Source organism: Ctenopharyngodon idella, chromosome 23 (genome assembly GCF_019924925.1).
Source record: "Ctenopharyngodon idella isolate HZGC_01 chromosome 23, HZGC01, whole genome shotgun sequence".
Classification (NCBI taxonomy): domain Eukaryota; kingdom Metazoa; phylum Chordata; class Actinopteri; order Cypriniformes; family Xenocyprididae; genus Ctenopharyngodon; species Ctenopharyngodon idella.
The window spans coordinates 8,386,900-8,411,166 of NC_067242.1; the positions used below are offsets into that span (position 1 = coordinate 8,386,900).

A 24,267-nucleotide genomic window follows, 5' to 3' on the forward strand; every position below is an offset into this window, starting at 1 on the left:
AATTTACATTTAGCAAAATTGAGCTACTGAAGTTAAATAATAAAAACAATTAAAAAAACAAATAAAGATGATAAAATGACATAAAAGCATAACATAAAATAAATAAATATAAATAAACACTATGCCTAAAGAGTTATGTTATATTAATATTATTTTTTATATAAAGTTTTAATATAAGTGATTAAATATTAGGTCTTTAGAAGCTTTTTAACAATATGAAATCTTGATGCTTGTCTAATTTGAATGTAGTTGGCTTGTTTCACAGGCGAAAAAGATGCTGATGGTGCCTCACTGATATTGCTGTAAACAAGCTGCAGTTTGTTTAATTGTTTGCTAACACTTTTACAGTGTCACAGTTGCATATGTTACATGTAGTTACTGTAGTAATAACTATAAATTGTGCATAATTACATGCAACTAACCCTAAACCACACCAAACCCTAATCTAACCCTATAGTAAGTACTATAGTGTAGTTACTTAATATTACTCAATACTTAAATATATAATTACAATGTAACAAAGACACCTTAAAATAAAGTGTAACCAAATGTTTAAATGTTGTGTAAATGCAGCCTGCATGTCGTTAATATAATGCGATATAAACTAAACTCAGTTTTAGATGTTGTTTAAGCCTTGTGTCATATTGTAATTATTCCAGTAATTAATCTTTGATTTGGCACATCTTGTGTAATCAGTTGGATGTCACACATTCATGGCAGTTTCATTTCCATTTGTGAAATTTGCTGAATGCTGTGCAAGCATTTTTTGTGAGCGGACTGCTGTTGGTACGCTTTCTGTACATCTCATGGGGCAGACTGTTTTATGAAGTTGTTTGTGGTCGTGTTGTTCCAGCGAACAGGCAGTGAAACAGTTACTGATGGATCATGAGCACATCCTGCTCAAGATCAGTGCGAGTGAGAAGCAGTGGAAACCGCTCAAAGACGAGCTCGAACGGGTGTCCGCTGAACATTCAGACACCAAAGCCAAGCTGGACCAGCTGGAGCGCCAAACCTTTCTGGAGGAGCTGAGGAACAGGGTAAGAGGACACCTGCCCCCTGCAGATCTAAAGATGAGTTCATTAGCAAGGTTACGGAATGAACAAATAGCATTCTCAGAGAGAGTCCGGATCCAAAAATACAACAACTGCATGCTGTTATGTTTTTTTTCCATCAAAAAAGTAGATGCCTTATTTTTAAGACTTAAGTGAAGGCTTCTCTGAGCCTCCTAAAAATTCCGCGTAAGGACGTAATGCCGCATAAAAGCCAGACTAAATTATGCCTGCTCTGACCCACCTCAGCCCCTAATATCAAAGTATACAGTGTTTGCTCAGTATATTGCTGTGTAAATGCATTTATGCCACCTCTAAGCAGCATTAAACAGTCTGTGTAAAGATGTGTACAGTAAATGTGCCACTTTTGTGGTGTAAATTTGGCATTTGTCAAGCTTCGAAAAAAAGATAAAAACACCATAAAGTACTTTTACATGCTCTATATTCCAAGTTTTCTGAAGTCATACGATAGCTTTATGTGAGCAACAGGCCAAAATATAAATTATTATTCACTTTTCATCAGCTGTAGTTTTTATTCTTTTGTGCTTATAGAGAATTATAGTATAAAATACATATATATTAGTGCTGTCAAATCGATTAATCGTGATTATTTGCATCTAACAGAAGTTTGTGTTTACATAATACATGTGTGTATATATTATTACATTTATATATATTATATGTGTGTGTGTGTGTGTACACATATTTATGCATTTGTGTATGTATATGTATGGAATATACACACGCATTAGATGCGATTAATCATGATTAATCAATTTGACAGCACTAATATATATATATATATATATATATATATATATATATATATATATATATATATATATATATATATAGTGTATAGTATTGTAACGAAGCAGGACTCAGGGTAGGATCCATTTGCAAGCTTTTATTTAACAGAGTTGTAGTGAAACAGGCAATGGTGGAACAACAGCAAACAGGTATGGCAGAGAGCAGGCAGAATCGTAGTCAAGGAACAGGCAATGGGTCAGGGCAGGCAGATAACAATTGTAAATCCAAGACAGGGCAAATAGTCCAAAGGGCAGGCAGCAGAGAATCGTACACGGGGAACAGACAGGAACAGTAACAGGCAGACAAACACAATGGAAAACGCTCAGAAGTGCAACAGCGTTAACAAGACCTCGCAAAGTGTATGTGGATGTGAGTGGCTTAAATAGTCCAGGTAATGTGCTACAGCTGGGTGTGATGATTACTGATTGGTAGAGTGAGTGCAGGTGATAACCAGGGAGGATTGTGGGAAATGGAGTCCGGGAATGACTGGAACTGTGACAAGTATGTAGTCACTTATGAGCTGTCTTTGGATTTTGTTTTTGTCTTGTTTGTGCTGAAGTTTTGCTTCATAATCAGCTGATGTTTGATGTTTTTTTATTTTTGTGCGACAGAAACAGGTGGACAATATGAAGACCTTGATAATGACTGAAATGACCACATTAGATATTCTCAAGGTAAAATCTGACTTGCCTAATTAATACATCTTTTAATGAATAAATAAATGAATAATTCATGATGCAATATCAATATGCACTGTACATTTTATGTATCTGTTAATGTTTGGTATTGACGTATTGTAATTGATTACATGTTTTACGTTCAGGGTAATATGGATGCAGAGGCAGATGAATATAATCGTGAAAAAGCTGACTGTGAGAGGGTGAAAGATGAACTACAGAAAAAGTATGAAGGTACTTTCTCCACAACCTCTCAGCTGGAGACAGAGGTGGAGCGACTGAGACAGATATATACAGAGAAATCTGAGGTAAATCTGAGCAGCATAATAAATGTCACTGGATCGTCTTTCAAGTATTGGCTTATTTCAGTTGCCAACTGCAAAGTAAGTGGAAAAGTACTGAGAAAGTTAGTAGGGTCAATATTGATTCATGTGGACTTAAAGGTCCAGTGAAGTTATTGAATTATGTAAACATGAACAAAATTTCTAGTTCCACAAGGATGTATTTTCTTTTTATGTATTAATTCTTTATTATTTTCTCAGACAATTGAAAAGTTAGAAGCAAAACTAAATGACCTACAAACTGCACAAAGAAGCCTCTCTGATGATTTTGAAGGAAGAAAGAAACACCATCAGGAATGTCTGAATTCTGTGAAGGTGCAAATAAAATTATACTTAATTTATATTACAGTATGAGATATTTATGTGATAAATATGTTACATATCCAACAATATTGCAGATTTGTACAAGCTTACTTAATTCCATATTTATTAATTTAATGATGGTATGTTTATTTATTTTCTGTTAGGAAAGACTTAGTGTGGTCTTATTGAGGTATGAGGAGATTACAAATCGGATCAAGGAGCTCGACCTGAAGTCTAAGGAGTTAAAGCAAGAATCAGACGTGATGGAGCAAACCGTCAGCACTATGCCAGATGTTATAGAGGAGCTACAGTAAGAAATACAGAATATATTTTTGTGTGTATGTGCATGTGTATGTATACACAAATTTCTATAAGAATTGATTTGTTGTTTGTTTCAGGTGTTTGTCAAACACTTTGTCATTCAAACATGGGACAGCCACGGTAGTGATGGGTAACGTGCAAAGGGATATAGCTTCCTGCGAACAGAGGAAGTCTCAACACGCACAGATTCATTCAGCACTGTTCACTCAACGCCAGGCTGTCATGAAGGACACAGAGGTTAAGAACCCTTTCTTTCGTATTTACATTTATGTCAAGATTATTTTGTCAGGGTTTCCTATAAGGCCTAGATCAGCTTTGCTATTTAAATACTTGCTATAATCCAGGTTAACAAATGTTTTCTTTACATATCAGAAAACAGATCAGCTGAAGCTGAACGAGCATGAGTGCATTTGATTGGTTAGGGGATTTGATGTGCTCCAATCACCATTCAGACTGAAATTACCTTTATAAATATTTAGATTTCCTTTGTATGATAATGCATTGCGTATATTTTTATGGAATACCCAGTGATGCCAGATGATACGTTCCAAATATCAATGAAGACAATGAGAACAAAACATATGTAACAGAAAATGCTTTTGTCCATTATTATCTACTTTTAGCTGGTTGTGTTGAAAGAGCGACTTGATGTCATTAATATTTGCAGGTACACGTACAGTGCATAAAATGTGGTTCTAGGCTAGTACACAAACATTTTCATTGGTTTAGAAAACTGTACAACATCAGTGTATTAATGGCATCAAAAAATGTAAACTGTTTTATATATGAACAACTTTAGAGACGTAGAAATGTTTACAAATCCTTTGAGTTCAGAGACTATTGAATTCATGCTACTTTTTAGATTTTAATATTTATTTTACACCATTACATTTATTTTGACATTATAATGTTTTGTGAGATTAGACTCGTCATAACAGAAACATAAGTCAAATGTTAATGTTACACAGTAACACTGTTGGTGTTTCACTTACATTTTATGCTATTTTAGCTTTACATGTAATTAAATTTGTCCATATAAAGAGTACAAATGAATTTACTTTCACTAGTCCCATCTGGATTACATTTATAAATAAATTTGCAATTAAAGGATTAGTTCACTTCAGAATTAAAATTTCCTGATAATTTACTCACCCCCATGTCATCCAAGATGTTTATGTCTGTCTTTCTTCAGTCAAAAAGAAATTAAGGTTTTCGAGGAAAACATTCCAGGATTTTTCTCCATATAGTGGACTTCACTGGGGACCAACGGGTTAAAGGTCAAAATTGCAGTTTCAATGCAGCTTCAAAGGGCTCTACATGATCCCAGTTGAGGAATAAGGGTCTTATTGGTTATTTTCTAAAAAAAAAATATATATACTTATAAATTTATATACTTTTTTAACCACAAATGCTCATCTTGCACTGTTCTGTGATGTGCCACACATTATGTAATCACGTTGGAAAGGTCGCATGTGGAAGTACCGCGGTAGGGTGAAAAACTCCATCTCATTTTCAACTCCAACTTCAAAATTATCCGACATCGTTGTTATACCTTTTTTGTAAAGGCTGTTTATCTTTGCACGTTCGCTTTGTAAACACTTGCGCAGTACTTCCGCGTACGTCAAGTGTGACCTTTACAACGTGATTACGTAATGCGTGGCGCATCGCAGAGCTAGTGCCGGATGAGCATTTGTGGTTAAAAAGTATATAATTTTTTTTTTTTTTTTTTTTTAGAAAATGACAGATCGTTTCTCTAGATAAGACCCTTGTTCCTCGTCTGGGATCATGTAGAGCTCTTTGAAGCTGCACTGAAACTGACATTTGGACCTTCAACCCGTTGGTAGTCATTGAAGTCCACTATATGGAGAAAAATCCTGGAATGTTTTCCTCAAAAACCTTAATTTCTTTTCGACTGAAGAAAGAAAGACATAAACATCTTGGATGACATGGGAGTGAGTAAATTATCAGGAAATTTTCATTCTGAAGTGAAAATGTCTTTCTTGGACCAAATGTACCCTTATGGGATTATGTCTAAATATTGAACTCGATCACTTGTGACAAACCCTTGCAAAGGTTTCTGCAGTGTCAGAGGGTTCGTAAAGCTTTTTATGTCCTTGAAGTTGTACAAACGAAAAAGGGTTATGTTTTAAAACACTATAAGTTGATATTGTCTGTTTCTGTGTCTTCTGATAATCACAATTTGAATGGCCATCTCAGTGTCTTTAACCTGATGTAGTGCAGTTTGTTTAGCGTGTGGTAATGCACCTTCGCTCTGGAATATCCAACACTCAGCATCACACCTCTACTAACATTTCCTCTAATAATTTGATGAAAGCTCTTATAATTTTCTGTCAGAGATAATATGTTATGTTTTGCATGAAAACCACGTATTATCACTTCATTTTCGGAGGGAAAAGCTATTTATTGGGGGAGTTGAGTTTCGGGATTATGGCCTCAGTCAGAGCCCGGCGCCTGATGAAAGTCTCACATGGCTTATCTAATGTGAAATCGCCATGTGGTATATAGTTTCATTAAACGGTGATCAAGAATGCATTAGTTCAAAACAAGAAAAGGCAATGGGGCTTAATCCGCCATGCGCGCAGAAGCAGCAAACTCCAAACAAGTTGTTGGTGCGAGACAGGAGCCGAATTAAAAGTCCTCCCTCATAGAGCCAGTCTGCCATTAACTTGCTGCAGGGCAGCAGAGCAGAGAGTCTCTTTAGACTTCTCACAGGAAACAATAAAGCGGCACAAAGATTCATCGCCCAACAGAAACGTTTTGACTTTTAACACTTCCAACAATGAGAGGCTGTGTCAGAACGCCTTCGGTTGACCTGAGGCGTATTGTTGGGACGTCACAGTCATGAGATGTTTATGAAGACAGGAAATATGGATAGTGACGCACAACACTGGATGACGACCAACGTCATGTGTTTTAGATGAGAGGGACACTTTTATTAGAAAGAGGCTTTTTGTTTTTATTGTGTACACAGAATTATTTTTCTTGACTTTTTCCATCATCATGATTTTGTTCTTAATAACAAAATGGAAGTGAGTATGAAAAATAAAACCCTACATGTGACTTTTTTTTTTTTTAAATGGCTTTATGTCTTAATAAGGGTTAGTTTACGATTTCATATCTAACAGTTCAGACTTTTTATCTTAAAATTGTGACTTCATCTCACAAATAAAACTTGTCACAATTGTGATTTTGTACTTTATTTCTCCTAATCCTGACTTTATTTCCCATAGTTGCACTATATATCACAATGTGACTATTTTTTTTATCTGAAGTAGAAAATGGCTTTCATTTAAAGCAAATTTAGTTTTATGCTTAAAATATTAAAATAAATTATAAATATTTTCAAAAGAAAAAAAAAGAACAATTTGGCAATGGAGTAATTAAAATAAACATGGTTTGTGACATTTTCTGAAAAACGTATTATCTTGTGTAGTTTTGACAGAAACGATTTTTTCCAGTGCCGGTGTTTTGAACAGTATTCTAGAGTCATTATATACATACACACTCACACACACAAACACAAACAAACACACACACACACACACACACACATATATATATATATATGCATGTGCTAACCACCAGGCCATGGCTCCAACAATTGTTGCTCTATTTAATAACAAATATAATTTCACTAAAACCAATTTTCCTTTTAAAATGCACTTGGCAGATACTTTTATCCGAAGCAATCCTGGGAATCAATACCATGACTTTTCCATTGCTGGCTCCATTAAGGTCAATGTCAAATTTACATTTACAAATGTGTTTACAACCCATTTTACTTACATATTTAAAAAAGAGGCGGTGTCTTATTACATACAGTAGACATTATTTTCTTTGGAAAAACTAGCAGCAATTAACTGAGCTCAGTAAGACCAGGAATGAATAAAGCAAGTAACTCCTTTTTTTTGTGTGGACTTGCAGCACGGATTATAACAATGGTAACCATATAAACAGTTGTGCATTTCCTTACACGATGAGTAGAGATGCGGCAAATGTGACTTGCACTTATGGACACACTCCACTGTGACTTCCTCACTAGCTGAATTGGGGGTTTTTCCCTCCCCTCATCATATTCTCATGTAGCTTGTTTACTTGATGAAGTCAGACGCTCAGTGAGTAGAAAAGCAGTAGGATGCAAAGTGCAGACACCATCAGTTTCTTATGGCCAATGAAGTGTAATTTGTCCCATTTACATTTCAGAGGTGCATCAGACGGGTTTTGTCAGCACTGCATGCAGTAATTAAGCTTTAAATCAATAGCCGGCATTTGTCATGTTTACTGCCACTCTCGGTGCTGGGTTAAACTCATCAGTTTAGCGCTGGGTCGTTTTACTGCCCAGACACACTTCATTATTCCTTATTCCCAGGTAGAGCAGAAAATGTTCTTCTCTTTCTCTCTTCATCTTTCTTTCCATAGCTCTCTCTCTCCTTTCTCCACGTGTCCGATGCTGACACAGGGTTGTGGAGATTGTGGAGACAGGCAAATCAGACAGTTATTTATTGTAATTTGTTTACTTTCTTCCTTAAGTGCTGTATGATTACTTGAGTTACTTTATTCAAATTGGTTTGGTTTCACCATTTTGGTGTAAAACAAACGAAATGCAAACAAGCATGCAAATGCTGTAGACACAATCACATGCACATAGGTACATACAGTTGCCCCAAAAATATTTGGACACTTAAGTGACATTACATTACATGCATGTCATAATACTTTTTGCCTTCATTTTGAACAGTAGCTGATATGTATTGTTTTATCATTTTACACCTAACAAACTCCTTTTTGTGAAATGAAAGTGCAAGGTTGTGGGTTTGATTCCCTGGGATTGTGCACACTGATAAAATGAATTAAGTAGTCACTTTAGATAAAAGGTCTGGCAAATGTAAATGGAAGACATAGCTGCAAGCAGCAATTATCAGGGTTCAAGTGCTTTAAGGCCTTTAGGCACATGTAAAAAGGTATTCTGTTTTATTTAGCAAGCCTGTAAGATGGAAAGAACCATTTGCAGCCAAAACAGGAAATATCTGTTTTAAAGCTTTTTCACAGTTATCAAGGTAGAGCCAAAACCTAGGACTAGTTTGCAAAAGTAGGTTTTTGAAATAATGTCCAATATTTAATGAACAATTCGATTGACAGAAGTGGCCCTAGAGGCAAAGTTGCTCAGAATGAGGAGTTCTACCATATGGTATGAATGTCGTGGGCATGTGAAAAATCGCGTGATATACAATCCTTTACGCACGTGAAAGAAGCAAAGGCACCCCCCGTTGGCCGATTTCTTTTGAATTTCTCATAGGCCTCTAGGGCCGTGAGTCAAACAGGAACAGCAAGTTTCGTTCCGAACGGCTTCTGTTAACCTTGTCCGAGAGCCGCTCGAATTTTATTGGCCAATGGCGGCCGTGTTTTTCGAGATGCGCGAATGTCCTCGTAGACGGTCGTGGAACCTTGGACAAAGACACCGCATGCCAGTTTTCAAGTCAGTCGGACTGACTGTTGCTTGTCTGTTTTTTTTTTTTTTCATTTTATTTTATTTTTTCATTTTATAGCACCACCAAGTGGCCGGTCACTGCGTCCTTATTCACATGACCACAGACTGAGCCCATACATAGGTGTACTGAGTTTGGTGAAATGATCTTATTCCGTTCAAGAGGGATGGCTGTTTTAGTAAAAGTGGCAATGCCGTTTTGGCGTCCCGTCACGGAAATTTCAATCGAAATTTTGATAATTATTGACAATCATACTCAAGAGAATCTTTCTGCACTGGTTTGGTTCTGATCAAGCGAAAAACCTAGGACTAGTTTGCAAAAGTAGTTTTTTTCGAAAAATCCAAAATACCCGAAAATTTGGCGGACGGTTGTTGTGACGAATGGTTGTGACATGGATGTGACGGATAGTTTAGGAGTTATGAGCCATTATGTACTTTTGATCACTGTAGCGCCACCATCAGGCCAATCGGGGCGAGCCTTGCTGACGTTGTAGACGGTGTGAGTACTACCAGCCCTTAAAGTTTTAAGTCTCTACGACTTGTGGTTTGGTCTGCCTGATCACTTTTAGAGGAGAATGCTGATCCTTGGAAATTCTAACAATTATAATAGGGTTTCAGTGCTACGAATGCAAATATTGGACATTTTTTGGTCCTGAGAGTTCCATAGAATTTATTTAGACCACTTATATTGCTATCAGGATGTGAAAAGAGTTTCAACCAGTAATAACAAAAAGTTTTTATAAAAAAAAAAATTGCCTACCCTACCTTTAATTTCTTTCAGTTGCTGTACTTTTTACCTTCATTTTAAATGAATAGCTCACATAAATTGAAAATTCGACTTTACTTTTAACTTTACTTATACTTTACTTTTTCCATAGAGCACAGAAGGAGAAATTTTGAAGACTGTTTTCCATTCACTTTTAAACATAGTGAACATGAAAATAAACTTTTAAGCTTCAAAAAGTAAATGTACACAATGGTATAGAAACAATTTTCCCTCTGAAATTTCTAGTAAATTTCACAATTAATTATAAAGAAACCTCAAGTACCACATTGAATTAGAAGTGAAAAATGTAAGTAGAATGAATGGTTTCTTGTAAAACATACTCCAATAATATTTGTTTTATTTACAACTTTGAAAAATCATTTTTTATAGTGAAAAGTGGTCCATATGACTCTGAAGTCATACAAAAAAATAGTATGAGAAGCAAAACAAAATGTAAGTGTCCATGGTATATTCATACAAGTTTATGATAGAAGTTGCAGTGTCTAGTCATGGACTAATCATTCTTTTGAATCAGCTGTTTTTAATGAATCAGTTGATCCAGTTCACAAAACTGAATGATTTGTTCATGAATCGGACTAATCTGGCTCTCGAGTTCAACTCACTGACTCAATGATCCGGTCACAGAGGTTAACAGCCCACTGGAGGGCAAGATTATCAGTGAATAACTTAAATTTCAGTCTGTTCCTCACACAAAAAGCTATCGTATGGCTTCAAAACACTTGAAATATAGTGCATAAGTCATTTAATCAGCTTTCGCATCCTTTAATGAAGCTTCGGTCCATTCATTGTAATTGCATGGAAAAGTGCATCTTCAAAATCTCTTCTTGAAAATGTTTGAAAGCCATACAGATTTGGGATGACACAAATGTGTGTAAATGATTTTTAATTTTTGAGTGCACTATTCCTTTAAATATTATTTTTCCTAGTTTTTCATGGTGTCCTTTCATTATAACAGCTGACGGAGAACATCCTGTGCACATCTGTTCCAGGTTAATCTACAGAAAGCGCTAAAAGACAATCTGAAGTTAGCGCAAGAGTACCGAAAACTGCAGAGAGCTCTAATGATTGCCAGACAAGAAGCCGTTTGTGTTTTTGACAGAAGAAACAGAGCTGAGGCCTTCGTCCAAGATCACAAGCAGGTAACACATTTCTTTCTCTGTGGCTTCCTCCGCGTGCATGTATACATCAGGGCTATTTTCTGCATGTATGAATGATGTGGTTGTCTATCTTTGTCATCAGAGATAGACAGCAGGCATGCAAAATAGTGATGAGAGAGAGGTTTGCGCGGACTAGCGTGCGCAGGCGTGCTCCACACAGCCTGTCATAGGTGGTTGGTTTTAGTTGGGCAGTCAGCTAGGAGGCCAATGCAGTAATCTAATCACGATGAGATAAGCTTCATGACAGCGTTGCTCTGGCGTGCATGTGTGTTTATTCCATCTCACATGGCAGCGAGAGGAAACAGGCGCGTAGCAGCTGCAAACGCTCTCAGGAACCGGCATCTCACAACGTTTGGGAAAATGCTAATATGACACGTACGTCCATCACTAAAGGATGGGTGGTTTTGCTGGTATTCATCAAAGCTGTACTGTGTAAGTGCAGTGTGTACCTATAGAGTGAAGTGCATTACTCATTCCCAAACACTATATGGCTATGTATATTGGTGTATAACAACAAACACTTGTCAATGTAAAGAGGTTTTCAGTAAGAGGTTAAAGATGAAGTGTGTAATTTCTATGCTAGCGTTGCATAAAGGAATTGCAAAAATAATGTTTTCAAACAGGTTTCCTCAAATCTCTCCTCCATCTGCCATTGGTTGAACAAACAGATAGACCCTGTTTCCAACTAATATTAAAGGGATAGTTCACCCAAAAATGAAAATTTGATGTTTATCTGCTTACCCCCAGGGCATCCAAGATGTAGGTGACTTTGTTTCTTCAGTAGAACACAAATGATGATTTTTAACTCCAACCGTTGCGGTCTGTCAGTTGTATAATGCATGTCAATGGGAACTTCGTCTATAAGAGTAAAAAAAAAAACAAGCACAGACGAATCCAAATTAAACCCTGCAGCTCGTGACGACACATTGATGTCCTAAGACACAAAACGATCAGTCTGAACACGCTCTGACAACAGAAGTGATCTCTCACACTCATTGAAGTATAAGCGCGAGAGATCACTTCCGTCATCAGAGCGCATTTTCAGACCTCACACACCGGATGCTCAAGGCAGTTGGACATAGTTGTGTATTAGAGGTAAAAAATTATATAAATACTGTTTGGTTTCTCGCACAAACTGATCGTTTCGTGTCTTAGGACATCAATGTGTCGTCACGAGCCGCAGGGTTTAATTTGGATTTGTCTGTGCTTGTTTTTTTTTTACTCTTATAGACGAAGTTCCCATTGACATGCATTATAAGACTGACAGACCGTAACGGTTGGAGTTAAAAATCATCATTTGTGTTCTACTGAAGAAACAAAGTCACCTACATCTTGGATGCCCTGGGGGTAAGCAGATAAACATCAAATTTTCATTTTTGGGTGAACTGTCCCTTTAAGATGCATTTTGGTCAATCAGAGTAGACGAGGGAGACACATTCCCGTTTCCACCTGGTATTTTAATCCGTCTCTTTTGTCCACTTTCAACCACTTCTGTCTTGATATCTTTGATGGGAGGGTCTATGGGCGGGTAAATGTATGGGTTTTTTTCAGATCTTTCAATCTAATGGACAAAATAAGATTGCGCAATTTATATATGAACGCGCCCGGAGACGACGAAAAAACATACGGAGATCAGCAGCTTTCCTTTCTGCTCTGATAGCCGCAAGACTATGCCGAACGCTGTGAATGTGTGTTAGAAATCAGGAATGGTGAGAGATGAGAGAACATTGTGCTTGGTACATTTGGTACTAAACGTAGGTCTTCAGCCGACAAAGTTGAAATCCCATCTGGCTAGTGCGCATCCCAAAATGTTTACGCATTATGTCAGTAGGCGGAGAGTAGGTGGTCTTTTGTGGCTGTTCGAACACATTCAACCACATGAGCGTTTCCACTATGAAAGTTTTCGACTACCTCTGGAAGTGGTCGAAAGTGGACAAGTGTGAACGCACACGCAGATTACGGAAAATCACTGTTAGTTTGAATGAACCAAAATCAAACGATCCCAGTGTTGTGCCGAATTTCGACCCCCTACCAAATTATTACCCCCCCCTCGTTGAAGTCACTACCTGATTGCCTAATCTTAGCCCCACCCCTAATCCTAACCCCTCCCCCACACCTACTCCTAAACCTACCAATACTAGGGGGGTAATAATCTGGCAGGGGGTCGAAATTCGGCACAACACCGGGACACATTATCCGTGTATTTTCCGGAATCTCTGTGTGAAAGGGGCTTTTTGAGTTATCAAGAGTTATTCGAGTTATTTATAAAAAAAGTAGCCAAAAATAAATGGAGTTTTAATAACCCGTCATTTTACATCAAGAATGAGTTCGTTCATGAATGAGATGCCTTGTTTGTTCAGTTCATTCATTGCTTCTCTGAGTTTCGTTCAGACTCAAAACAAATCTCAGTGAGCTGACTTTTGTTCGGTGGAATGATTCATTCACTTAAAAGGTTTGTTCGTAACACTCATTTGTTCACAAACTAAACCACCAAGGGCAATGTTTCAATAGCACCACAGTAATTATACATTTTGTGATAATTAACCTTCAAATGTCTTACTTGTTAATATCTCAACATATTAAGCTACTGTATGATAGAAGAATGTATTTAAACTAAAACATAATCGCATACTTCAGCTTTAAAGCTTTGTGTCTCTCATACGTGACGTTAGTCTACGGCTTGTTATTGTTATGGTACCATTGCATTGTTGTTGCTAGAGATTATTACTAGTTATACTGATTTACACATAATCTGTCACTTTAAGTAAATAGCATTTTTTTTTTTTTTAGCTGTAGATCATTTTAATATGATTTGTTATTCTACTGCTGATGGTAAAACTCTACTGAAGAGCAAGACACATTGTTTGTTCCCCAAAAGACTAATACTCGTACAACTCCTCATCTAACTACATGAATGTTATCAAGTGAGAAATGCATGCAAAAGGCAAATCCTGTGGACGGGATTCTCCACGCTCATGATCAAAGCCTGATTTTCTTTTACTCAGTATTCAGCCTTTTTACAGTTTGTTGTTTATTTGCAGACTGCTGCGGCTTTCTCTCCTTCAGAGCGGATGTAGTCGCATCTCTTAGAGGTTTACGACGAGCTCTTCTTAAAGTTCTATACGTAGCTGTAAGGACATGTAGGCCAAGCTGCGCTCAATTAAATATGGATTCTTATGACAGCTTAACATTTTTGAAAGGTTTTCCATGCCATGCCGAGTATGTATAGGGTCCATTATGAATAGTCTGAATAGACTGTATATTTATCAGATGTCTATTAAAACACCTGCTCCATATGTATGAAACTGACACACCACATTTATCACGAGAAATAGATTCAGAAGGTGTTTCAAAGCACTGTTTATGTGGCTATATGTTAGTGAAACCTTGCAAAATCTGAATAGTTAAATATGTAATTTAGCATAAATTAGCATTAGAATTACAATATACTTGTAATAATATTAAATGTTAACTGCAATATAAAAGAAAACCCGAGTTTGCAAAGCTCAAAAAATTTGGGGTAATCAGTTACATCAAAATTTAAGATAAGAAATTAAAAGTTTAAGAAAGCTGAACTAGCTCATACATTTTAAGTGCTCTTAACTTGAAATATTTGAGTAAGCTAATTCATACATTTAACTTAAAATATCATGTAATCTCAACTTAAATATTTTTAGTAATGGAAACTTGGCTAGCTTTAACTAGCTAATTCAATAAATGCTAACTTGATATATACAGCAATATAATAGGACATTTAACATATATCTGTTCTTAAACCAAGCTCATGCTCCACTTGTCACAATGATGGTAACCCCCCAAAAAAGACAACATAACAGAAAATCTTCTAAATTAGTATAGCAAAACATTAAACACTACTAAATCTCCCACTTAACGTTAATCTTGCACAAAAAATATTATACAGCGCTTAATTTTAGCATTTATGCTGCGTCCCAATTCGCATACTATCCGTCCTAAATAGTATTCGAAAACAGAATTAGTGCGTCCCAAATCGTAGTATGTTGAAATGAGTATTCCAAAGATACCCGGATGGTCTCCTTTTTCCGGTTAGAATCCGAAGTGCAGATCCGTGCACACTCTTAACGGCTAATATTGCCCACAACCCATTGCGCTGTGGACAAGGATTCGATTAGAACTACAAACACGAATAAGAAGTGGTAAAAAACTACAAACATGACGGATGTGTGAGACGGTTAAGCAGAGTGGTTAAGAAAAAGAAGTTTAAATGATTAATAATCAGTATCTAACCTGACAAAAAAATTTATTAAATGTTATTCACATTATATTTCATCTGCAACAGCATTGTGAAATTTTATAATGATGCGTTTGGTCATCAACTTTTAAATGCATCATTATGCAAAGATGAGGAGAGTTCTCCACATGAAAAACCCACGACTGGCAGATCAACGTGCGACTACATTTCTCTCCGAAACGGTAGGAAATTAAATTGAATGTGGAGGATTTTAACTGTGACAAGATGATTGACAGGGCAGTTTAATCGGTTACAGGTTGCGTAACTAAGCAACAGAACATCCGTTAAAGACGCAATTATGACAAACTAGTTTGTCCCAAAGCTTCTGCTACACATTCAAAAGTTTGTACTTTTTCTTCACAAAAACAGTACATACTTTTAGTGCGTAGTATAAGTAGGCAAATTGGGACGCAGCATTACTCTCCCTTTCGAGTGTCATGGCAAAGCATGCTGGGAAATAGAAATCCCAGCCCAGTTTCAGTTACATTTAATTTTGTCTAAATTAAAAGAAACAAGTTCATAAAACTCAAAACATTGAAACAATTTAGATTACTTAAAATTTGTCGGTTTTGTGAAGTTCTAAATACTCATAAAAGTTAATTTGATTGAACTAATTTGTTTAGTTTAAGTTTACCCTACTCAAACCAATTAATTATTTTCAGCATTAAGGTTTACAGAGTATAGTATGCAATACAGAAAAGAAAAAAATATATAGAAATAGCATAAAATATGATTAGGAATATTTCACCCAAAAATGAAAATTTGAAATTTCTGCATTAGTGTGCTAGTGACAGATGGCACTTAATTATTGTGTGTTATAATGTGGTTTTCTGTGGCATCCTTTGGTTATGCTGACAAACTTATTTGTTTTGCACTTTTATCAATTGACTATAGATGCTGCAACTATGTCCTCAACATCAACATATTACTTATATATATAAAACAGGTTATCATATACAATGAAGTACTGGCATTTTGCCAGTTTAGTTGGATTTGCTGGTTTAGTCTGAATGAGAGAGCTAGAGCGCCCCCTTGCAGTGGTAAAATGTACAAACAATGGGCCTACCTAAACATCCAGAATCAGTTTAATGCTTGTAAACAAAAGGTTGGTGGCAGGTTTGCTATTGTAACCCTGAAGGCCTAACAGAAATTGCTTTGTATATATCTTGAAAGTTGGGTTGTTACAAGAGAAGCAAGTGTGTTTTACAGATACTGTATAAACAAAAGAGTGCAAAAATGAGGTTAGTGTCTTGCATCACTTTGACTGGAGTCTTTTTGATATTTCTTTTGCACATTTCTTTCTACAGTATATTGTAACTATTGTTACTTGTAGCATTAATAGGATAGTACCGTTTTTTTTGACACAGCTCCATAAAGGACATTTTTTTTGTACTCGTTCAGTTAAAGGCTGAGCTAATTCGCTTTAGTTTTTTCATGCTCCGAAGAACACATTGCCAAGCAATGATAAGCTTAAAGGAAGAGAGAAGAGATGGGGCGAAACAAGGGACGACATCCCTCTGAATTGAAACCCCCTTTTTTTCTGGAAAACTGCACAAATAATAAAGAGAGCAGCATGCTTTCTTTCTTTCTTTCTTCTCTAATCTCTCTCTCTCACACACACAAACATATACACACACTCTCTCTCTCTCTCTCTCTCTCAATTTTTTTTTCTTTTTTTCCAGTATACTCGGAATAATTTCTCGTTGCGGCAGGGGGTTCATGACTTTTTGTGTATGTGTAAAATATGTCTGGAGGGGATTGGTATAAAGTTAAAGTGAGTGAAGTCGAAATATTTTACTCATCAGCTTTGCAGTCACCGAGTTTGCCTGAGCTAGAACAAAACCGCTGAAGCATTTAGAGAAAATTAACCCCCCATCCTGGCAGCCAGATGTGACTGGTTTCCGCCCAGTGCACATGAGTGGGCAGGGAGAGCAAGAGACTGTGAAATTCCTGTCAGCCCCGTGTACTGCAGAATGGGCTATTGACTGCTTTCTCTATTCCCCTCCATCATTCTTCTTGAACACTGCCATTAATTTCCTCTCCTGCCTTACCAATTCCCCCTCTTTTTCTCTCTCTCTCTCCCTCTTTCTTTCTTTCTTTCTTCCTCAGCTTTCTTTGTTGCAGAAGAGGATGCACAAAGCCATGCTAAAATACTTCAAACACCGCAGCGTCTACAGCCAGGCAGAGCTGGCCCGCTTCCAGACCCTCTCCAACCAGAACAACCAGAAAATGAAAGCCCTCCAGGTATGGGCTCTTTAGTACCCCTACAAACACACACACACACATACACACACACAACACTATTTGTAAGTATTGCACTATATACTACAATGGGTCCCATTCAGGGTAATGCTTGTTGAGGTTAAGATGAGGTTAGTCCTTAAAGGAATATTTCACCCAAAAATTAAAATTCAATTATTATTTACTCACCCTCATCATGTCTTTCTTCCATGAAACACAAAAGGAGATGTTTGGCAGAGTATGCACATTGCCATACAATCAGGGCTTGACATTAACTTTTTTGCTCACCATCCACTGTGGCTAGTGGTTTTCCAAAAGTTACTAGCCACTCATTTTCACTGGCCACAATTTTGACATTGAAACCATGGGGGAAAACCATATAGATATAGACAGATATATATATATGGCAGATAAATATCTGCCATATAGATATTTTTAATATTATCTCATAATTTGGCAGTAGGTATATTAGGCTGCTGTTACTTTAAGACATGACGCACGGATCCAATATACTGTTACACACGCGTTTTCTTTCTCAACTGTTTACATTCACTTAAAACATAACTGGCTGTGTTTACATGAATACTCAAGACCAACATTTTAACATTATTTTGTGTGTATTTGACTCTTTAAGTGCAATAAACCGCGAAAAAAAGCTCAATTAAGTACTGAGAGGCGGCTGCGGGATTTGGTAAAATTATGCGCCATACGCGCAATCCCACATCGAAATTCAAGCCTTGAAACGCCAACAATATTCATCCGGAGCAAATGAAATGAGTGAGTAGGGGAGTCGGGTTTGTGTGTCAACTCACTGTCAGAGAGATGAGAGAAAGAGAGAAAGTGCAGTTGGTATTGTGTATCTATTCTGCAGAAAATGAGTATTGGAAGCGTTTCAGATATTTCAGTATCGATATATATCGAAAAATCGATATTCCTCACACAAAGCATTTCTGTGACTTCAGATAAGAAATATTGCACCTATGGACTATTTTTATGGTCTTTTGTGGAACCTTCGAGTGGCTGATCACCATCCACTTTAATTGTATGGGAGAGAAAAGCATGTACATTTTAAAAACATCTCTTTTTGTGTTCCACGGATGAATAGAAGGTCAATGGTCACTTTTATTTACGTGACATGACAGTCGAGCAAAATAATTTCTCTGTCAACTAGGGTGTACACTTATGATTTAATAATAATAATAATGTAGATTAATAAAAAGTGTATATGCATCATTTAATAATATAGAAGTCATAGACCAATATATTGGCCAGATTGATATATCAGAAGATATTTGGCCTTTTTGAGATTAGCGTAATGTAGACTTGGCCAGTCGACAGAGCCATTAGAATTTGCTTTTGTCAGACTTGAAATCTAGTCTAGTGAATGGAAAATTTGTTTTCAAATATCAAATGTTTGTAGTAAATTTCAAGTAAATATTGTGTTAAAAACTTATATTTCTCTGTCATCGCACACATATCTGTACTCTAATTATCGGTATCGACATTGTATAATGCTCTGAAAAATAATCTTAATTGTTTGACCACTGTAATAATCATTAAGATATAAAATTGCACTCATAAAGTGTCTGTATAAGAGGCCTTTCACATACAGTAGGACATCTTAAAAATTTGGTGATCATGGCGTAAGGTGCTGAAAAAACAGCGAGACTAGATTCCGTCTAGTATGTTTATATACTGTAAAATTACATTTTAATAATGAATGAAATTAGGTTTGTATTTAACATTATTTTCTATATTGCAATGTTTGAATGATCTAACACAAAAGGCATTTGGTCTCAGTGGAAGGTGTGCTATGCGTGCTTATAATGAGGTGAACGGCGGTGTGTTTGTGGCTCAGTCAGGGGAGGCCAGCTCTGGAAGTCAGGCTGGTGAATGGAGCATGAAGACGAGGAGTTCTTCAAGCTCCTCCGAGTGTGAAGGACAAAAGGAGCAGCCTTACTCTAAACTTTGTCACAGTTCTGTGTTGATCTCCTCCCCCAGACACAGACTAGCATTGTGTATAGGAGACTTTACATTGTGAAATAAAAGTAGAGCAAGACATAGCAATAAAGCATCACCATTCTCAAATGACCCAAAACTATGGGAATCGTGTAGTTGCTAACCTTAGGTTTTAAAGGCTTTCGGTATTAGAAAGTCTAGTTTGTCACAGCTTCCTATTGTTATTGTCTTTGTATTGTGCAGCAAACTACCATACAATGGCCAGGCAGACACTGGCATATGGGACATAGGGGCTGTGGAGGGTCTCTGACCCTGTCTGGGGCCCCCTCATGACATTATGAGGTAATTAAATATACAATTTTAGTAAATGACAAAAATCTAGAAAGATGTGCAAAAAATATTTGAGCAAAGGATTAATGAAAAGTATTTAAGAGAGAGATAAATCAATCAAAATATGTCTGTCTCCATCAGAAGTACTATTTGATACAAATGATTAAAGATTTTCTTTCCGGATTGAACACAACTTTTTTAAAGCAAGTCAGTTCATCTGGAAGCCATCTTGGTAATGCCTCAAACAGCTATGTTCTAGCCATACAAGTTTTCTAGTCGTATTTCAATATTTCAAATCACTAATATATTCAGGGCCGTTGTCAGAGGGACATCCGGGAATGTTGTCCCGGTCTCTTTGACAAGGGGGACCTCTTGGGCTCTGGGAAGATATTTACGTTCATTCATAATATCTCAACAGTTATCACTTTGCAAACAATAATTGTTCTTTATTTTGCACACTTGAAAACATAGTCAAGTTTTTGCAACAACAAATCAGACACTGAAGTAGATGAAAATGTATTACTCTGCATATATTTTGGAGTATCATGAACAAGGGCCACGTTCACACAGCAGCAGAATATGGTTGTCAGTCCTGTATTTGAGTCCTTAGTATGGTTACGTTCACACACAGTTCAGTTATTTACGGGAGTGACAACCGCATATCAGGACTCACAGCCGCATTCTTGGAAAACCTGCGCTGTGTAACGTGTGTGCGTTCTTGTGTGGTTTCACTTTCGGTAACTTACAGCGACGGAGATATAAGCTGTGTGTCATCTGAGAGTTTTAGATAGTCACCGGAGCTGTTCCTGTCAGTTTTGTGTGACTCAAATGCTCCACTCTCCACCCAGATATGAAAGCTGCTGCAGTTTAATGAGGATTTGATGGATGAACTCGTGGCTCTTTTGGACTTTTGTCGTATCGAAAGTGATAAGACTTTCCAGTTTTCTGGATGTCGCCATCTTTGATATTACTTTGGTCACTGTCACTATTGTTACTGTTATGGGCTTGACTCCCGTTGAATGTTCATACAGACAGTATTCGAGATGCTACTGTAAGTTGCTGTTTGAACGAGACTCACACCTGTAAGTAAATAAACTGACAGTGTTTAAGAAGATACTTTAAAGGGCTCATGAAATGCATTTTTTAGATCTTTATGTTTCTCGAGGTTAGCTTATGAAGTTATCAAAGTGTTTTGCATCAAAAAAAGTTTAAATATTTGTAAAAAAAAAAAAAAAAAAATTAATTGTAACAAACACTTCATTTCAAGGGGCATTAACTCTTTCAGAAACACAAGTAAATGCCCACTGTTGTGATTTGACAAACTTCATCACACTGAATTTGTGACGTGTTTTGACAGCCAGCGCTGTAATAGAACCATGTATGTTTCAGTCTGTGGTCGACCGATATATATTGCCAAGGCCGACATTTGGCATTTTTTAAATATCACCACCTGCCCACAAGTTTTGCTGTTTGGTCGATGTGTTGGAAGCGGGACTTTTATTTTGACTGCGCTGAGAATGTCGGCTCTGAGAACGGCAGCATTGTCTCTTTTTAACAGTTTTGTCTAATACGTTACTAGATAGAACTTTGAATAAAAGCCTAAATTCAATCTGTTCACCTTTAAACTATCGCAGTGCCCTGTGTGCAAAGACTTTTTATCAATACTGATTCTGTCCGAACACTTTCCCTAAGATACCACAAGCAAAACATGTCCACCCATCTACTCATGAGGAACCTCAGCCGCTGAGGGTTGCAGGTTGCAAAAACTAGTTCCACTGATTTGTCCCTGTGTCTTCCTGAGGAACAAATGACTGCTTCCAAGCAACTCTAGTGAAGTAGAGAGATGGGGGAAGAGTTAAACGAAATAGAGAAAGCGTACAAGCCTGTCATCTCGTAACGCCGCTGCAAGATTGGGCACTCAGTTCCGGGTTATGCAAGTTTACACCAGGGATAGCATAATTGACAATTGCTAACAACAGAGAGCAGGGTGGAGAGTTGTGAATGGCCAGTAATAATTGGAGCGAACGCCCACTGCGCTGCTCTCGAGGGACCGTAATCCAAGATCTTGTTTCTGATATAATTGTTAGTCAGAAAATTTCTGCATGGCTAGGCCAGCTCAGTTCCCAAGCTGGTTGACAGTGCAAGGCAGTTTAATAGAAAAACTGGTTGCTGAGGTTTTTTAAAACAGGCATGCACTGAACCCACACGCACAGTTCACCAGGAGTGTGGCGCACAGCGTCTTTCTCGTTCATTTGTTTCGTCTTTCTCAATCTCCTGTTGTACAGTACAAAATAAAAGTGTCTAAAGTTGTCAGTGTCGCTCTTTTATAGGTTTCTTGGAATGGGTCAAAGTTTGACTAGTAAATGCCATATCTAATCCGTTTTACAGACGACACTTCAAAAGTATCGGTGTATTCTGACAAAACAAAATGTAGGATAATATATTTAGTATTTGCACATTATATTTTAGTGTAATTTTATTTATATATATATATATATATATATATATATATATCAGATGCACCGATACTAAATTTCTCCACCGATACCGATAGCCGATTATTCAGAGTTATATCTGCCAATACCGATAATGATACAGATGGTTTGGGGTTTCTGCCTTTTATACCTTCTTTTAAATTAATGATTATTTCATTATAATTAATAATTAGTCATTATATTTTTAATTAATAATTTTTGAAATAAATAAATAAAAACTTTATTATCTCCATTTCATCAACTTGTTTCAGAGTAACTGGTATCAGTTATAAACATAAACACGTTACTCAAATTAATATTAACACACATTATCTACATTCTGAAGATTAAATTTCAGATTAAACTTTCTGAATGTTATAATTCATATAATTACTATTAATATTGAACATCAAACTGTTTTTTTAGCATTTTCTTCACAAATTCAGTGCATTTTCCTGCCATCTTTTGATTGACAGGATATATCGGCACTGACTATTGGCTGTTTTACCGATTATTGGCCGATATATCGGCCAAAAAAAACTTTTTTGGCCAAAAAAACAACAACTTTTGAACGTTACTGTGTAGTACATATATTTAAATTGCCTTTAAATTGAACGGAACTGCTAAGAAAGCTAGTTAACACAACATATATTGGTGGCCAACTATACTGGCCTTTCCAAGTATTATAGATTTATGTGGGGCCGAAGCTCCCGCTCCACTACAGGTTTTTGTACTGAATTAGCCAACACTCATTGATTCCATTTGCTTGCCTATTTAAACAGGAGGAGTTGTCAAATGCAATCCAGCGCCTCTCTGAGTTCCTGCTCTCGCTGACAGATGACTCAACTACCAGCCATGTCCCGCAGCAAGCAAACAGACCCATCGCAGATGCCGGCGGATCGAGCAGGAAGATGCCTACAGTTCAGATAGCGGAGTAATTGGACGCTCACCTGTGCCAGACAACTTACTTAAACCCCCAGCATGCTTCACTCTCTCCCTTGTCCGACGCTCACGGCCCAATCCATAACAATGAAGCAGGTGACTTTCATGCTACTGTCAGGAATGATCTAATTTTAGCGGGGTGAATGATTGCAATTGGCTTTGCCTCATCAGATAATTAATCTATGTCACCATTAATTGGAAAAGAGAATAATTAGGGGGCTGTGTTGACAGAAATTCTACGCTTCTCTAGATTCTTGGATCTAATTACACCTACTTAAACCCCTCTGACCTTAACTAGCGGATAGTATACCTGTGTAACCCTAACCAGGCTCGGGTTGGTCTCGACCGCCTCTCGCTCTGCGTCCTTTGTCATTTTTTCCCTCCTTTTTGGCTTGTTTATCCTCTCTTTTCCTGTCTCCTCAGAGAGCTGTCTCCCTCAATCACTTTTCAATATTCAATCTTAATTTTGTGGAAGTTTAGCATTTTCAATGAGCTGGAGATGAATGATTAATGAATAAATTTGAATGCTTCATTTTGTCCATGGATCATTAGTCAAGTCCTTTGTGGGAAGGACCTGCGAAAAAAAAAAAAAAAAAGAGGGAAAATTATTGAGACATTAGCCTGAAGCAATCCAGGGGTAAATAGTATGCACAGAGGGATGTTGTGTGAACGCTACCCACTGGCATTCTGCACAACCCCACCGAAATGCAAGCCTTCTAATTTACCCCGCTTCACAAGACTGATGTGCTCTATCGACAAATAGGTTTCATTTACAAAAATGAGTTTTCATTTTGATGTTTTGGTGTATGCGCCTTTTTACTTTTATTTTTTTTACCCTTGTGTTTTGTTGTGCCTCCTCTGGTGAGATGTAAAATAACAAAATTATTAATGAAATGTCAGTTACATCTGACCGAAATCTCATAGCTAAGCAAAGACAATAAAAAGTGACATCCTTGTTGGAATATTTGGTATAATTAGGATTATCCGATAGGTTGTTGAGTAAAACTTCTCAATAAGGCCTTATTTGTTATCATTAGTTACGATGAACTAACAATGAACAATACTCGCATTTATTAAAGGCACAATATGTAAGATTTCTG

General features: G+C 37.0%; 1 protein-coding gene across 5 annotated transcripts in view; it reads left to right on the top strand.

Moving 5' to 3' along the window:
* The window catches only part of LOC127506314 (coiled-coil domain-containing protein 178), a 34,742-nt gene extending 11,043 nt beyond the window's left edge, over positions 1-23,699 (top strand). For 2 of the 5 annotated variants that reach the window (XM_051882684.1, XM_051882686.1), the window contains 9 exons: positions 854-1,037; positions 2,471-2,533; positions 2,683-2,919; positions 3,079-3,192; positions 3,345-3,490; positions 3,579-3,738; positions 10,784-10,933; positions 17,331-17,465; positions 23,008-23,699. In XM_051882684.1, coding sequence (XP_051738644.1) covers positions 854-1,037; positions 2,471-2,533; positions 2,683-2,919; positions 3,079-3,192; positions 3,345-3,490; positions 3,579-3,738; positions 10,784-10,933; positions 17,331-17,465; positions 23,008-23,163 — 1,345 coding nt within the window. In that variant the 3' untranslated portion in view covers positions 23,164-23,699. The remainder of the gene's footprint in view (positions 1-853; positions 1,038-2,470; positions 2,534-2,682; positions 2,920-3,078; positions 3,193-3,344; positions 3,491-3,578; positions 3,739-10,783; positions 10,934-17,330; positions 17,466-23,007) is intronic. The other 3 variants (XM_051882685.1, XM_051882688.1, XM_051882687.1) reach the window with 2 other exon arrangements.
* Positions 23,700-24,267: the final 568 nt, after the last annotated feature.